This window comes from Bos javanicus, chromosome 1 (assembly GCF_032452875.1).
Source record: "Bos javanicus breed banteng chromosome 1, ARS-OSU_banteng_1.0, whole genome shotgun sequence".
Taxonomy (NCBI): Eukaryota; Metazoa; Chordata; class Mammalia; order Artiodactyla; family Bovidae; genus Bos; species Bos javanicus.
The window spans coordinates 128,245,701-128,263,726 of record NC_083868.1 but is presented as its reverse complement, the minus strand read 5'-3'; the positions used below and the strand labels follow the sequence as shown (position 1 = coordinate 128,263,726).

Below are 18,026 nucleotides of genomic sequence, written 5' to 3'. Positions count from 1 at the left end.
ATTTGTTGTTCACTCACTCAGTTGTGTCCAACTCTTTGTGACTGCAGCTCCACTATATATTACAATTACTTTTTAAGTAGATAAGATTTTTAGTTGGAGTTTCAAAATAAACTCTCAAAAATTAATAGAATGAATAGAAAAGTAGAGGTGATGTAGTAGACCTGAAAAGCACTATGAACCAACTCAACATACTTAAGATTTATACAACTTTCACACAACGGCAGGATACAAATTCTATTCAAGTTCCCATAGACTATAAACTCAGAGACACAGAACATATTAAACAAGGTGCAAATTTTCATAGTTTAAAGGTACTGAAATCATACAGAGCCAGACACTGTTTTCCATCCTCTCAATGCCCTCGCCCTCTTTGTGGATGAGGAAATCAACAGGTAAACTAGACAGGTTCTCAGGAGCAGTGCTAGTACTCAGATTCACATCTTCTGACTGCGGTATTCACGCTCTTCACACAAATTCATGCTGCCCAGCCTCAAGGGCCGCCTGGACATCCATCCGAGCAGAGATGGTGACCTGGGGGGACTTACAGCCTCTGCTCCTGACCCAGCCTGAACCTGGGGTACAGACATGGAGGAGGGGGTGTGTGGGAGCCAATATCTGTGCTGTCCTCATGCCCATGTTTCTCATTGTCTCTTCCCACAGCCCCCAAATCAGCAGTTTTAGAAGAAATGCTTCACAACTTAGATTTCTGTGACATTTTAGTGCTGGGAGGGGACTTGGACCCCAGACAGGAGTGCTTGGAGCTCAACCACAGTGAGCTCCACCAGCGACACCTGGACGCCACCAACTCCACAGCAGGTTACTCCATCTACGGTAAGGTGGTGCTCAATCCTGGACCCAGTGGTCCCCTCTCACCTCCAGGGAGTTGAGTGCAATGGGAGCTCCATCACCTATGGAGGAGGTCAGGAGGGAACACTTGAGCTCAAAGCGTGGACTTCTAGCCCCTCTATGGACAAGCTTCTCCAGCCTCCTCTGGTCCTGGCTTCCATTCCATTCCTGAGGAAGTCTTCTGTAGAAACTAGGCGAAAGCCTGCTCTTATCATATTTGATCTCAGCAAGTATTACAGCAGCATTTGGCAGATTGAGGTCAAACATTCCAGTGAGAGCCAGTCTACATGGAAAATCTGTGCTTCAGCTTAATTGGTTCCTGGGACGTCTGCTTTCGCACATTGTCTGCCCCTAAATACCCCCAGCTCTTACCCTGGTCGAATTCAGGGGAGACCCGCGCTCTCTGTAGGCACAGTCTGTCCCCACAGCATCTCCTCTTCTGCGTTCTTATGACAGGTGTGGTCTCTTGGCACAGGTGTGGGCTCCATGAGCCGCTATGAGCAGGTGTTGCGTCACGTCCGTTACCGCAACTGGCGTCCGGCTGCCCTGGAGTCCCGGCACTTCAGGATCAAGTGCTCAGAACTCAACGGGCGCTACACCAGCAATGAGTTCAACCTGGAGGTGAGTGAGTCCTGCGGTGATGAGGGAAGCCCAGCTCACCCGTTCACTCCCTCATGTATTCAGGAAACTGCCAACACTGGTCCACCGGCCACTCCCCGTCAGAGCACCTTCTCCCTGCTCTTCCCAGGTCAGCGTCCTCCATGAGGTCAGAGTCCCGGACAGTGAGCACGTCAACCACCTTATCGCGCAGCCACCATTCCTCCAGTCCGTCCACCACCCGGAGTCCCAGACTAGCATCCAGCACAGTTCAGGTGGGTCACCTGGGGGGAGGGACCTCAGGAGGCCAGGTGGTCATTGCAACTCAACAGTTAGGGTGCAGCAGCCAGAACTGAAGGGGGCACCCGGCTATGGAGAAGCTATGAGACTGGCTCTGAGGTGCTCACAGCCTTGGGAGGGAGCTGGTCAAGTATACAGGGAGTTACAGGCAGTGTAGGATAAAAGATGTTCGCACACAGGACTGGGGTAAAATTTAGCATCTTTTTAAGCCCAACTCAAAGCTATGCTACGTGGCACTTTCCCTGAACACCTCATGTATGCTCACACACACGACTGCACCATATTGAAAAGGCTCCTACCCTTCCTTCTGTTCCAGCACTTACAATATTGTCTTCCTGTCTGGTGGGCACTTCTCTCTGTCCTGATTGAACTCCACAGTTTCTGGCTCTCAGGGCAGCTGCCCTGTACTTTGATGGAAAAAGAAAGAGATAAAAGAGAGTGTGCATTTATTAAGCACCTGCTGTGTGCCTCTGTGAAAATTCACACAGATGATTTCATTTACGTCTCAAAACTACCCATGGGATAGGAATGATTAAGTATATGTATATATAATCCTATATATAGGATTATAGTTGCTTTACAATGTTGTGTTAGTTTCTACTCTACAGAAAAGTGAATCACCTATACGTAGGTGATTTTTGGATTTCCTTCCCATTTGGATCACCACAGCATTGAGCAGAGTTCCCTGTGCTATACAGTTGGTTCCCATTAGTTATCTACTTTATACATAGTACCAAATTACAGCATTGTTTACAATAATCAGGACACGGAAACAACCTACCCGTCCATCAACAGAGGAGTGGATAAAGATGTGGCATACATGCATACATACATACATTACATACATGCAATGGAGTATTACTCAGCCATAAAGAGGAACAAAACTGGGTCATTTGTAGAGCTGTGGCTGGACCTAGGATGTCCTACAGAGTAAAGTAAGTCAGAAAGATAAAAACAAATATGGTATATTAAAGCATTATGTGGAATCTGAAAAAATTGGTATAGATGATCTTATTTACAAAGCAGAAATAGAGACATAGATGCAGGCAATAAACATATGATTAAGTCTATTACATTATCGATAGATGACAAAAGGGAAGCCCAGAGAGACTAAGGTGCTGACCCAGAGTTCTCCAGCTGAGGTACGTGTAGGCAGATTTTAAGCTACACGTGAATGTTTCAATCATGTTGCATCCCGAGAGTAAGCTAGTCCTTTGCTCACTATGCCATGTGAATTCCTTCCTCGTTCCAGTGGTCCCAAGCATTGCCACAGTGGTCATCATCATCTCCGTGTGCATGCTAGTGTTTGTCGTGGCCATGGGCGTGTACCGGGTCCGGATCGCCCACCAGCACTTCATCCAAGAGACTGAGGCTGCCAAGGAAGCAGAGATGGACTGGGACGATTCTGCACTCACTATCACGGTCAACCCCATGGAGGTGATCCTCAGGCAGGGACTGGGAGCTTGAAGCGAGATGTCTCTCCTCCACTGGGTTCCATCCATTCTGTGCCAGAAGCCCTGTCCAGCTAGCCTAATCCCACTCATCCTTCCCTTCTCTGGGCTCCTCCAGCCCTCTCAACTTGAATGGTCCACACTTTGCCACCCACTGCATGTACTGCTCAAAAACCTGTGAACTGCTCTCAGCCAACAAACAGAACCAGACATTTCTTAAGCCAAGCAGCAAAGTGGTGTCTGTCCCTGGCCTCTCCCATAGTCTTTAACTCAGAGCTGACTCATACTCAGGGACTCAGGATTGAATTTTTATTAGCTACCAGTATAAATTAGGTGGCTATGCTCCATCTGCCTGCAAAGCTCACTTAGAGGCTCAGAGTAGGTAAATACAAAAACACAATGCTAACAGCTGCCATTTATTGAGCACCCATCATGCCAGAACTGTCCTGGGTCCTCAGTGCACACGTCACCTCATTTAATCTTCCCAGCAACCTGCGATGTAGGAGTCCCAATCCTCATTTACCAATGTGGGACCAACTCAGGGAGGCAAAGTAAAGTGTTCAGGCTCCCATAACTGGTAATGTCAGCACCAGTATTCAAACTCACCACTGCCTGATTCTAAAGTTCTTATTGTCCTAATTGGCCATCAGCTCCCCAAATCTACACGAGTGTCCAGTGCTCCTGATCTGGGCATATGAATACCAACAAAAGCCACTTCCATTGTGCCCTTTGGTCTGCCCATGGGTGCTGGGTGGAGGGAAAGGCTGGAGCAGGAAAGCAAGGTGGCCACTGGCCATCGAGGTGCCACTGAGAAATGAAGTGTCCTAGCCTGTCCCCAGTTTCCCTTCCACCTGGCTTCACGCTTCAGTTTCAGAGCCAGCGTGCTGATGAAGCTTCCATCAGGTGCTGAGGTGTAATGCTAAGTGCATCAGTGTGGGCCCCCAGCATTTCCACCCTCATAGAACTGAGCCTTGGGTGTGGGATGCAATGCAAGATCATTATGCCTGAAGCAGTCTGATTACCTGACCAAAGTGTGCTTGCCAAGGGCTAACCTGGCAGTCAGTGAAGCAGGAGTAGGGCAAGCCTTTGGGGCTGGAGTGTCCAGGGAAGACTTCTTGGAGCCTAAGAGAGACCTTGAAGAATGGGTAGGATTTAGGGGGAGGTAAAGGTAGAAGAGAAAACACTGCAGAAAAGGGATGAAGACAGGCATGGGTGCGTGTCTTTTATGGCTAGTTTATCAACTCAAAGGATAAATCCAGATATCAAATTTTACTGGAATCACCAAAAAGCTCAGGGGAGGGGATAAGACTGGAAAAGAGTGGAGTGGAGTTTAGGACACAAGTCAGGTGACGAAGGGCAGGCAAGGAAAATGAGGACCGTGAACTTTGCCTTCTGGAAGGAGTATTTTTGAGGGGCAGCACACCTGAATCTTGGCTTAGAAGACCTTCTGCTCCCAGAGATATTATTTTCCCACCTGGAAAAGGGATACAAACTTAAATGTCATTCTCTCACTGAGAAGCAAGTCACTAAAGACTTGGAAAGTTCCATGTAAATAGGTTCCAGAAATGCCAGAAAACAAACCTTAACCCAGGACTTCCCTGGTAGTCCAGTGGTTAAGACCCCACCTTCCAATGCACAGGGGTGCAGATTTGATCCCTGGTCAAGGAACCAGGGTCCCACATGCTGTGGGGTTCTGCCCAAAATGTAAGTGTGTTAGTGTTAGTCACTCAGTCATGTCTGACTCATTGCGACCCCATGGACTGTAGCCTACCAGGCTCATCTGTCTGTGGAGTTTTCCAGACAAGAATACTAGAGTAGGTTCCCTTCTCCAGGGGATCTTCCTGACCCAGGGATCAAATCCAGGTCTCCCACACTGTAGGCAGATTCTTTGCCATCTGAGCCACCAGAGAAGTCCACCAAAAATTTAAAACAAAACAAGACAACAAGGACAAAACCTTAGCCCAAAAGGTTCACTGGATGATGGATGGGATGAACTTAAATGCGCAGTACCTAAAACACAACAATTTACCTTAAGTCTGGGTCTTGGAATTCACCATTTCTTGTCTTTTCCTTAGTCCTCCGACTGGTCTTTCTCCAGAGGACTTCCCTTCCAAAGTCCATCTCCTGGCCCAAGGGTTTAGCATTAAGGGAAGTTCCAAGGGGCCCTAATTATCTCCTTAATGGAGAGAGAGACTTAAGCGCCAACACGGCTTCTGTCTGATCCATGATGAGCATTTCCCTTCTCTCTCCTGACATCCAGAAACACGGAGCCCCAGGGCGTGGGGAAGAGGAGACCGAGGAAGAGGAGGAGGAGGAAGCGGAGGAAGACAGCTCCAGCAGCAGCGAGTCCGAGGGCAGCGAAGAGGAGGAGGAGGAAGGGGCGGGCAGGGGCAGACACGGGCAGAGTGGAGCCAGGCAAGCCCAGCTGGAGTGGGACGACTCCACCCTCCCCTACTAGTTCCCCGGGGCCACGCCCACCCACCTGTCCGTTTTGTAAGCCCTGCCCCGATGTACACCCCAGCCTATCACATGTCGCCTCTGATTTCCATGATGGTCCCGGCAGGCCTTCCCCAACCTTCTGGAACCCATGTTTTACGCCCTGGGCACAGCTCGTGTCCCAGTCCTGGGGCAGTTTCCAGAAGCCCAGCGTCATCCTCAGTGGGGATTTCGGGGTGAACTTTTTCCTGTGGCCCCCACTTCTCTGGCCCTGGGCTCACCCAGCATTCTGTTAACCAAATCTGTGGGTTCTTTCTGTTTGCTCCTCCCTGTAGGGGAGAAGATCAGCCTTTATGTTGCTCCCCAATTGGGGCTCCGCGTCCCCAGGGCTCTTAGGTTCCAACCCACTGTGCGAGCACGGACTCCATGTTCTCTCCAAACAGTCTGGCAGGTTCTCCTCACCTGACTCTCTAGGCTGCTTCCTACAGGCAGGGTGGTCAGACTACACACACGGGAGGTCTAAGTCCTCTGCACATCAAAGGAACATCCTTACCCAGGTGGAATTAAGTTTGCAGGACAGGTTGGCTTGGGCTCCCCTCACCCCCACACACATCCACTCTCTCATTTTGGAGAGCCTTTTCCTTTGTTCTTCTTGAGGCCATAGAAGCTTATATGAAAAGTCCAAAACCAAGAATAGGTCCTTGGCCACAGCAGGGCCTGGTTCCCGCCAAAGCGCTCTGAGAACCTGCCTTGCTGGCAGCCACTGAGACCTGCAGGGCTGCCCTACTGGCAGCTCCCACCACAGGACACCATGGAGGCCAGAAAGCATTCCACACAGCTACTGCCCCCGGCAGCAACTGAGACAAGCCTACAGCTGGGGAGCAGAAAGAAGGGCTGAGGAGATGGTACGACTGGGCTGCATGGTGGACACAGAGCTGGGTGACGAGGGTGGCTGGGCCCTCCCAGGCCAGAAGGTGGCCCGGAAGTGGACAAGGCTCTCACCGTCTAGTCTTAGGGTCCCTCATCCCCTAGTTCACAGTTCTGCCTCTTGAGAAGATACATTCCTCTTGGATGTATTGGAACAAGCATGGACTGCTTTGAGTCTAAAACAAGAGTTTGGAGATTAAACTGCTAGGAATTAGAAGCATGTTTGCCGTAATAACAGCTTCTTTTTTCTTCTCAGAAAGGGAGCAGTGCTTTAGGTGGATGGCAGATATATCCAAAAACCTAGGTTCCTTCTTTCTGCTTTTTTTAAATAAGAAAATCTTTTCCATCTCCATCTTAACATGGACACTTTTGGAGGAGAGTTGTTGCTATAGTAACTGGTCTGTGATCTTTTGTGGCCAAGAAGATAGCAGGCAAGAACTAGAGCTGTTACAGGACTTCCACGAGGCTCTTCGAATGTCTTTGTTTCAAATGTCTTGGGCTTTTTTGTCCTTAGTATGTATGATCTATCGCCGAACTCTCCCCACACCCATCCCCCAACCATCTCATATTGGCTTGGCACAGCAATAGAGCTGGTCCACAGGCACAGGGCATTCAGGATCAAAAGAAAGTTCAGAATCTATTCACTCTACTTGCTGTGTTACCAACTCAGAGAGAACTTATGAAGGGGGACCACCATCAGTGTCCTTTAGTGACAGGTCTTTCTGATTCGAGGAAACCTTCTGATTTGAGGGAACCACCTTAGGCGGCTTTTTCCATCACCTAGAGTGATTTTTGCATCTCTTCTCTCCTTCAAGCCTCCAAGTATCCCATGAGGTAGAGGGGACATCTATTATTAGACCCATTTTCATGTTGAGTAAACTGAGCTTCAGAGATTCAGCATCTTGCTCAGTTTTTCTGACGCATCAACTGGATGGGACTCCCCACCATCCACTCCTTGCCTAGGGCCTGCCACTCTGATTCTACTTATTTGTGTTCATGAACTAAGAGGCATTGCTGGGAATCTGCTGTGTGCTAAGCGCTCTACCAGCAGCTGTGGGAAAGGAAGAAAGCAGACAATAAACCCCTCCTCCCCTTAGAGGACTTGATAGCTGCAGAGGAGAAATAGGCATAGAAATCACGTAAGAGACAAATGCAGAGGGAGAGGGAGAAGTCACAGGAAGAAGAGGGACTCATTCGCAAACTCAACCCATGCTCTCATTTTTCCCTTCTTAGAAGCACCGGCAGAAGTTTGGGGTTTTCTATTCATTGAATGGAAATAGACGCCTCTGTGAATTTCCCCAATAGCCCTTTTCTATCAGGCTGGGTCTATGCATCTACTAGAAGAAAATCTCGGGTTTTTACTCCTTACAATCCCCTTAGTTAAATAAAGAGATCCTTTAATTGGGCCTTCAGGAGCTAACAGAATTCTTGCAAAATTATAACAGTAAAATGAATACTGTATGGATATGTTTAAAGCCAATTCCTTTGGAATTGGATTTTTGTTTAAAATATTTAATTCTGGTGTTCAGGAGGTGCTTGCTTCTGCTAGGTCTTTTGGTTTGGCTGGGGTGGGGAAGGTGGTCCCCATGCCCTCCACTGCCTCCAATGGCTACCTCACTTATTTATGGCTGAGTGAGCTGTTTGGGGCACATGAAACCATTATACGTTTGGGGGCTTTGGGAGGGACGGGAGCAGGTGAAAGTGGCACTTGGCCAGGGCAGCTCAGCTGATTCACTTGTGACAGGATTCATATGTAGAGAAACAGCGGGGTCAAGTCAGAGCCGTTTCTGTCTACTCCCACTGTGGGAGATCAGCCTGCATTGCCAGCGCTGAGGACAAGGCCCTTGAGATGATGCTGCTGGATCTGTGAGCATGTATAGTGTTCCCAGTGCCGAACTCAGCACCACAGGTGAGAACAAGAAGGGGCAATTATATAAAAGTAACAGAAGCTTCAGGGAGTATCCAGGTGAGTGGTGAGTAACATAACTTGCCATCCCCCAAGGATTCTAACCACAGGTGGAAAATGCCATTCATCAGCCCAGCGTTTTCCAGTCTCCATCTGCTGGCATCTGGGAATCCAAACTCCCAGATGGCTGGATACCCTGTGGCCTCTCACCCAGGCAGCAGCAGCAGCAGATGTCCATCTGGACAGGGAGGAACAGCTGACCAGTTTGTCCACAGGACAGACTTTTGCTCATCTTGCCAAGCAGATGATCAGATCCTGCTCTCTGAAGGTTGAAAACACATAGGCTGAAAACTCAGGTGACAAGAAGAGAAGGAAGAGGTTAATGGAAAAGGCTAGTACAGAATGAGTTGCCCTAGTGGAGTAAAGCAATCAACTAGTTGGCCACCTGCGTTAAATAATACTAAGTACACTCTAATAAGTTTCATCAAGTGCTATAAATCTGACTGAGGCCTCAGTGCATCTAGTTACCAAAAATGTGATTTCAGTGGGTTCTGCTTTCACCACCTCTGTCTTAAATATATACAACTATTCTATCAAGCAGGGCTTAGCCCACACAGCTCTGCTTGTAGTATGGGCTGTGGCCTGGCAGACGTGGACCCTGCAGGGAGATGGACTCCTGGAAGGGAAGTAATGTATCCTGTTCTTATACATATGGCAGGATTGGCAATCTTCACCTGGAAGGAGCCAGTTGGTAGATATTTTGGATTTTTCAGGCCATAAGGTCTCTGTCACAAGTATTCTACCCTGCCATGGTAGCATGAACCAGCCACAGACAATACACTTAAATGGATGAATATGGCTATATTAAAAAAAAAAAAAAAACTATTTATGAACACTAAAAAAAATCAGGCAATTTGAATTCATATTATTGTCAGATGTCACAAAAATTTATTACTTGTTTGACTTCTATTTTCCAGTACTTAAAAACAGAAATAACTTTCTGAGTCCATCAGGTCAGTTCAGTCGCTCAGTCATGTCTGACTCTTTGCGATCCCATGAACCGCAGCATGCCAGGCCTCCCTGTCCATCACCAACTCCCAGAGTTTACTCAAACTCATGTTGATTGAGTCAGTGATGCCATCTAACCATCTCATCCTCTGTCGTCCCCTTCTCCTCCTGCCTTCAATCTTTCCCAACATCAGGGTCTTTTCAAATGAGTCAGCTCTTTGTATCAGGTGGCCAAAATATTGGAGTTTCAGCTTCAATATCAGTCCTTCCAATGAACACTCAGGACTGATTTCCTTTAGGATGGACTGGTTAGATCTCCTTGCATGGTCCTTATAAAAACTAGCAGCTGGCCAGATTCGGCCCAGGGGCCACAATTTGCACACCTCAACTGTGTGTGTGTGGGAAGCAGCCTTCCAGCCTTTCATTTGCCAAGAAAAAGCAGATATCTTAGGCCCTCCCATAAACTGCTCAGGGGTCTTTGCCTCCAAAATGAACAGCAAACAATGCATAGTCCTTAACTAAACTGTTTTTAAAATCCATGTTCCAGAGGGAAAACAAAAACCAAAACCAGAAAATAACTTGTTACTTGTTGAATTGACTCAAGCTCAGGCAAGCATTTGTCAAGAGCCAAAAGCCTGGGATCCAGGAACCCACTGACCACTGAGCTAAGTGCTGGCTCCCAGGTGCGGGGCCTTCCCCCAACAACTCAGCCCGTAATGGTTTCTAAGCAGGAATGTTCATTATCTCAGACTGATTTCCATTCAGCCCTGCTCATGCCATTGCTATAAAAATGATCTTAAAGACTTGTGACTGTTTAAATCAATACAGCATAATCAGTAGAAAGCCCAGCTGGGCACACTTCAAAATTAGCAGTCTTCTCGGCTGTATGAGTCAACACTAGCCAAAGGAAGAAAAGGAGAACAGGAGAACTTTCTTCTTAACCATCCCCTTATTTGAATTAACCAAATCAGTTTTACTTAAAACAAAACAAAACAAAACAAAAAAAAAAAAACTGAGAGAGCTGGTCTAATCCTTTGAAAAAAATGTACCAGTGCAATGTAGATGCTTTTCAGGGAAGACCATCCTGAGGCCTTTGTGGGACCCCAAAACCTACTGTGATGCACTCTGGCAGGCTGTGGATACTATAGCATTCTCCATTGGCATCAGACGTTTATCGAGGCTGAGAAGCCAAAACCCTGGGCACAATTTAATTTTCACGTTACCACTCTCTGTTGTCCAGCAGTAGGCAAAGGCAATGAGTAATGAAAGTTTTGAAGTCTACTCCAGCACCTTCAATTTCCTGCCCTTATTTGTTTTACTTTATAAATTTATTCTGTACCTGCTTTATAGATCTTGCTTTGGTTTTCCTTGGAGCACCAACCAGAAAGAAGAGTTGGCTTGGTAAGAAGTAGGTTAGAAGCCAAACTTGACTCTTCCAGGGAGAGGAAAAGAGACAGAAGATGTTACCTTCATGAGCGCCCCAGAAAGCAATCAGACACCACCCTGTATGTCATGAGCAAACAGATGGGATTCTGTGTTTGCAGCTCTTTTCGATGTAATTCAGCAAACCCTCGCTCAGCCCCTGTGGCATGCCAGGCCCTGTGCCAGGAATGGGGAAGGGAGGATGGATGAGTGGTGGCCCTACCCGTGAGGATCTTTCGAGCTGCTGGGATGTTTCCTCTGCTCTGTTGGAGGCTGTCCACGAGCAGTCAGGATGGTGGGGACAGAAGTTGGGATTGAGAGAGGGGGATAACTTGCTTTGGCAGTTCTCCAACTGTGTCAAGTGGTAGGTGGGAACCCCGCCACACATTGCTGAGGCCAAGTGGAGAACTTTCGGGGGATGTAGGCAGTCCTATCCTACATGTTTCTTAATTCCAGCCCGTTGATTCAGCTCACCTGGAAGCCAGTCACCTTGCCTACAGGGCAGAAATAGCATGGCCAAGGGCTGAGTTTCAGTGAAACCAGCCAAAGGAAGTTCTTACGTAGAAACAGCAGGCAGCCAGACATTGGAAGTTAGGAACGGTAACCCAGGTCCAGGAGCCAGCATGAACCTAGGTCTACAGCCGTGGAATAGCCTGGGGCTCGGAGGTCCCAGGTTAGAGCTGAAGAAGGAAAAATGCCTGAGTTGGGAGGGCCTACTGCGGGTTCACACCCCATCCTATGGAATCCAGGCTCTCAAGGTGTCCTTAGGCCAAGGCAGTAGCATCACCTGGGATCAAATGGTAAATACAAATTCCTGGACCCCACCCAAGACCTGCTGAACCAGAAACCGGGGTGGTATCTGGCGCCTGTGTTTTAAGGAGCTCTCTGATTCTGATGCACGCTAAGGTTTCAGAGCCACTGATCCAGAGGATGAGAAGAAAGATTAAAGCTGGCATTGGGAGCCGATGACTATTAACAAGATTCCAAAAAAAAAAAAAATGTGTACTGATGAGAATGCTGAAGCAGACTGCCATCTCTCCTGGGCCCTCCCAGGCTCTAATCCACTCTCTGAGTCAGTGGTTTCAGGAAACCCTGGTCCTAGTCCCCATTCCGCTCCTCCCCTAGGGCATGAACCATTCCCTGCTGGTCTGGGCCCACTCATCCTGGAGAAAGACAGCCCAGGAGAAGCTGCAGTGAGGCCACCCAGCCCTAGGGAGGCCACCTTAAAGGGTCCTATAAGCTGAGTGGCCTCCTCCACATCTGTATTTTAAGGGGAAACAATTAAACTGTAGTACGCTGGTGGAGTGGCCCAGGGCCTGGCGGAGTGGAGCCGGGTCAGTTAAGGACACAGCCAGGTGATTGTAGCATGGCTCCATTTGTAATGAGATGGGGCCATGTGGTGTCACATGCAGCCACTAAATCGGATGGTGAATGAATGGCTTTTCTTGGAAGGGAAGTAACTCACTCTGGATGCTACTGAAAGTAGAAAACAAAACCCCAAAACAAACCTACAGCCTTCCCTACAGACAATGTCTTGGCCCTCGAATTTCTAAGACCTGCAAAGGTGCCAGGCTCCACCAATACCCTTTTCCCCCATCAACTGGATCCCTGAGGTCCACCTTTTATTGATTAAGCTTCTTGATTTAGGCTTAAACTGTGAGGGTCCACAAACCTTTGGAAGGAACTAGTTGGTGCCCTATTAGTCATTTACACCTAGCTCTGGGCTTCCCTGGTGGCTCAGACGGTAAAGCATCTGCCTGCAGTGCGGGAGACCCAGGTTCGATCCCTGGGTTGGGAAGATCTCCTGGAGAAGGAAATGGCAACCCACTCCAGTACTCTTGCCTGGAAAATTCTATGGACTGAGGAGCCTGGGGGGCTACAGTCCATGGGCTTGCAGAGTCGGACACGACTGAGCGACTTCACTTTCTGGGGTACTGAATCTGTCTTCATGTATGGATTTTTGGGAATCAGAGGATGGGGTGCTGGGCCTTGGGGTGGAAGCACAGAGGAGAAATGGGCTGGGAAGGAGCCCAGATGCATGACCTCAGAGATCCAGCATCTACTGTTTAACTCCTACAAACTCCCATCCCCTCCTGATGGACTCATTCCTGGTCCTCTCAGCCATCTCCTTGCTGATACCTCCAAAATGCCACCCCTCCCCCCTCCCCAGGACACCTCCATTTCTCCAATCCAGCTTGGAAAAGATCTTCTAATTAAATGTCCAGTGTCCTAAGACCACAGAGATCCTATCAGGAATAACTCATCTCTCATAGATAAGAGTATACTAACAAGGATGAATGGGGCTGGCCAGTTGTGTGCTGGGGGGCGGGGGGAGAACCAGCCAGGCCCAAGAGGGGAAGGTAAAGCATTCTTTCATGTCACTTAGATCCAGGAGAGCCTCTGTTCACAGCTGGCCTCTCTTTGTGAGTTTTCTCATGAAACATTTCTCGCCCATGACCTTAAGGTGAGGTTATATGTTTCCCTGAGGTTAGTCACTTATTACAAAGGCTCCCGTGGGACAAAACCTCCTGTGGGGGTGGCAAAAAGAGGATGGCGAGGCCTTCAGTAGTTCCGGGAGCAGGTGGGTTTTGTCCTTGTTGTCAGGCAGGACAGGGACACACCGTGAACTGAGGGTGAGGACTCAGATCCAGCCATGACGTCAGGTAGAGTGAGTGAATAAGGGGGGTGTTCACTGAAGTCCTGGATACAGGTGGGACACACACAGTGTGGCCCTGGGCAGGACATAACAGCCATTTACATTAGCCAGAAACACTGGAGAAAATCGTGTCCCAGTACTAGCAGTTCCTCCCATCTTGAGGGGCAGGGGGGAGCTGGTGCCTCTGGACCGCTGAGGTGCCACATCTCCAGAATCAGGGGCCCACCCCATGAAAACTTGCCGCTGAGTGAAAAGGAACCACAGCCCTCATTTTCCAGGCACAAGGTGGGGTGACTAGGACACTAGAAAACATGCTTGTGTAAAGCTAATGTGGCTGCCTGACTCTGGCCTCCTCTGCTGACCCAGGCCCCCTCCTCAAAGCAAGAAGAGAAATTTATCTATTGCAACACCCTGGGTATCTAGCAAGCACCTCGGCCACAGTGTGTGCTCTATAAATGCTAAAGTAAATGGAGTAGCAGAGATCACTTAACCTCTTTTGAAAAATTAAGATGCTACAATGGAGGGAAATGGCTCCATCTTTTCTCTCCATATACAAGTTCAGGTCCTTTATAAATTCAGGTGGAGGAGGACAGAAGTGTAGTAGAGGAAGGGGAGCATTCCTGCTTCCCCAGTGGAAAAAGAAGAGAGTGGGGGTTTTTGGAGAGGGACTCTCTCCCAGCTATAACCAGTAACAGGAGCCCCTAGGCAAGGAGCCGGGGTAGGTGGGCCTTAATGAGCCAACTGGCTTTGCCCCAAAGGTCATGGGCAGCATCCCGACCAAGGAGAGAAAGTCATACTCTGTTAATGCCTGTGCTGCTCTTCAGGCCGTTTTATCAGATTCACTGCAGAGGAGATTCATCAAGATGAAGCTCAGTTCCCAATAGACTAATGAAAAGAGGGCAACAGACACGAGAAGAGCTGAAAGGCAGACGGTGTGTATTAATCACAGGCAAGAGAAACATGTCAGCTCTAATGTCTGTTTGCTTTTATCTTGAAACAAAAATGCATCTCGGCTGCCAAGACCTTTTTTTCCTGAGCATTTCAGAACAGAAATGGGACACACACATGCATGCATATGCACACACACACACATTGGAGGGTTCTTTTTCCCCAATGGGAAGAACTTTCAGAGAAATGAGCCCACAGGTTGTGTGTATTTGCAGAAGCAGAGAACCAACCATGAGTTTCAGCTACAGGCTCCAGCCCCCATGCAGAAAAGGGAGTGAAGAGGAGGAGGAGGCATCAACCCTGGGAAAGGGTTAATAGCTCTTTGATGTGGGGCTCCGCCTGTGCCTTGAGGGAGGGGGCGGGGTCACAGATGTGAATGTAACGGTGCACATCCACCTCAGAGACAAAAGTGCATCTGTCCTGGTGGATAAGGAACACAAGGATCGGGAGCCCCACCCACACCCCCCACTCCCTTACATGGCTGCAGAGGAGGCTCTGACATGTGGGATTTGGGAGAGGTTGTGCCCATTTTCACTAATTTCAAATGCTGGAAATAAAACAGAAGCATTTAAGAGATCAGGAAGCCAGACTTGCTACCCAGGACTGACTACTCAAAAAAACAAGAGAAGAGATTGAGGGGAAAGGTGACTCAGAGTTGGGAGAGGAAACGGGTGAGGCTGAGTTAAGAGTGACAGCAAGAGGGACATGGCTCCCTGGGGAAGCCAGAGGATAGCTCTAGATTGAGAGCTGTAGTATCCAAGGTTCAGCCAAGTATGGGTGAGTCTGCGCATGTGACTGCTGAGGCAAGCAAATCAATTGCTTCCAAACTCTGAGTCGTTTGAAGCTGGTTTCAGTTCTAGATGAACTAGTTATTATGGATCAATCCACTTGACTGCTTCCAGCCTGACTTCAGTGGCTTCCAAAAGGGGTTTTTGGTGGTCTCTACTGGACAGGCTTGATAGGAGATTGAAGAAAAACAGTTGATGAGTTTAGAAAATAAACTGCATGCAGAAATCAGTTGTTTTCAGAAACATCTGTAGGTAGTAGAGTGGATATCTTATATTGGTAGGGACGTTATAATGTCAGTAAGGTTAAGAGAATGATCTGTTGGGACATATGTTTGAAAAATTAATATATTAAATATAAATTTTCAGACAAGTAGCTAAGGACAGCTGAATATGTGTCATACACACACACACACACACACACACACATATATATATAAAATGACAGAGAAGGCAATGGCACCCCACTCCAGTACTCTTGCCTGGAAAATCCATGGATGGAGGAGCCTGGTAGGCTGCGGTCCATGGGGTCGCTAAGAGTCGGACACGACTGAGCGAGTTCACTTTCACTTTTTACTTTCACGCATTGGAGAAGGAAACGGCAACCCACTCCAGTGTTCTTGCCTGGAGAATCCCAAAGATGATGGAGCCTGGTGGGCTGCTGTCTATGGGGTCACACAGAGTCAGACACAACTGAAGTGACTTAGCAGCATAAAATGAAGAAATAAGTGTGATGTAGAATGAAGATGTCAATGGTTCACATTTTAAATTCCTTAGAAGCACTGGTTTGGATGTTATGCTTTTTCTTGCTGTTATTCTTGCTCTCAAAACACTGGCACATAGTTAAGAGTTTGGTAAGTGCTTAGAAATTGAAGGTCCAGCTTGTTGCCACTCAGTAGACGGTAGCATCACCATGCTGCTGCTGCCGTTTAGTCACTAAGTCATGTATGACTCTTTGCGACTTTGTGACTCTTTGCGACTGTAGCCTGCTGGGCTCTTCTGTCCATGGGATTTCCCAGACAGGAACACTGGAGTGAGTTGCCATTTCCTTCTCCAGGGGATCTTCCCAACCCAGGGATGGAACCTGCATTTCCTGCTTGGCAGGCAGATTCTTTACCACTAAATCACCTGGGAAGCCCTAGAATCAACACACCCCAAGTTAAATGAGTTGCAGAGAAGCAGGTCAGCCACATCCCCCTTGTAAGTCATCACAGCTTCCTGAAGAGAAGCTTTTGTGGATTCGCAGATTCAAATTTGGCATCCTGTCAGCCAGCTGCAGGTCTTGGGTCAGGCTCTCTGGTAGTGATCAGTGACAGAATGTTACAGTAAGTGAGTCAGTACCACTAAAGCCACATCTGCATAACTCCCAGCAAGATATTTCTACAGGGAATGGGGCTAGGGGCTCTCTTCCTGTGGTCTCTGCCATTTCCTAAATACTCAATGAAATGCTGTTGAATTTTGCCAACTTCAGTTCTGGAGCTAAATGAAAAGGTTCTGGGCTCAGCTGATCTGAAAGGTCTAGAGATTTCTTCTCCCTTATCTGGAGCTGCCACCAGCATTTAGAAGCCTTGGATGACTATTCCAATCTACCCAACCACAGTGGGTGGGGGAAAGGTCCTATGAGCTTTCTCTCCTCAGAACCTCTGTGGTGTTGACACCATAGACAGAGGAAGGGCCAGCAACATCATTCTGTAGAATCACCTTTGATCACCGTTACTGTCTGGACAGTTTCTGCCAGTGTGGCCAGAGTGCCTCTCGCCATGGCCATCTGCAGCTCCATGGCTGGGCCAGTGTGTACCTGACACATGTCAGACTTCTGAGATCTTCCAGCTGTCTCAGAGTGAATTCCTTCAATTTAGAAAATGGGTTTATTTACTAAATATACTATTGTGTGTGTATGAGTGTGACACAAGGCAAACTCTGGACTGTCTCATTAGAAGGATGCATTTATACTGAATCTAATTTCGGGAGATCATGCTGTCATCTTGCGCATTGAACAAGGTTGCCCAGTCACAGAGGAACATGCCCTTTCGCCTCCCCCCACCCTCTCTCAGCTCCCCTCCCCTGCCTAATCGAGCTGTCGGATCCACTGAAGGCTGACGCACAGTGAGGGGCGCCGAGAAGCTGTATGTATATAAAGATATAAGAAGAAATAAGAACCATCATAGGAATCTGCTGGGCTCCTTCCCATGACTGTGAGCTTACCCGTGTGTGAATCACAAACTTTAAATTTCTAATAATTCGGATTCTTGCTGTTTCCAAGTAATTTGTTAAATGCCTATTCAACACAGATATTTATTTTCAGCCTTGGCTTGTAAATGCCTACAAACTGATTCATGTTGGTGGTCATTATGACACTTTCTGTGAATTGGTGAATAAATATGACTTTTGAATTTCACAGTAAATGTGACCTCAGAGAGCTTTTATTCTCGAGACTATCTGATGAGGTGAGATGCTAAGAAGAGCTTTGACTGGGTCAGTAGTCTCTGGGGCTCTGTCCTAAATCCATGCCTGGGGGATAGAGGGACGTGGGATGACGTGAGGGATGGTGACATGGCAAACTGGCCCCTGTCTGGGCTCTGTCAGGGCACCCTGTTCCCCCCCTGTTCCCCCAGAGTGGAACTGGGCAGCACTGTTGCTGGGGACCAATCCAAAGGCTGTGCTAAGGTATTTACTGAGCACCTACAAAGCGCTGGAGCTCTATGTGCGTCATCTTAAGATGAAGATGAGACCCCAAGGGAGCT

General features: G+C 48.1%; 1 protein-coding gene across 2 annotated transcripts in view; it reads left to right on the top strand.

The window, feature by feature from the left end:
* Window positions 1-17,687, top strand: part of CLSTN2 (calsyntenin 2) — a 753,689-nt gene extending 736,002 nt beyond the window's left edge. For both annotated transcript variants that reach the window (XM_061420328.1, XM_061420320.1), the window contains exons 13-17: window positions 661-831; window positions 1,322-1,467; window positions 1,595-1,718; window positions 2,996-3,180; window positions 5,455-17,687. In XM_061420328.1, the coding sequence (XP_061276312.1) occupies window positions 661-831; window positions 1,322-1,467; window positions 1,595-1,718; window positions 2,996-3,180; window positions 5,455-5,652 (824 nt within the window). In that variant the 3' untranslated portion in view covers window positions 5,653-17,687. The remainder of the gene's footprint in view (window positions 1-660; window positions 832-1,321; window positions 1,468-1,594; window positions 1,719-2,995; window positions 3,181-5,454) is intronic.
* Window positions 17,688-18,026: the final 339 nt, after the last annotated feature.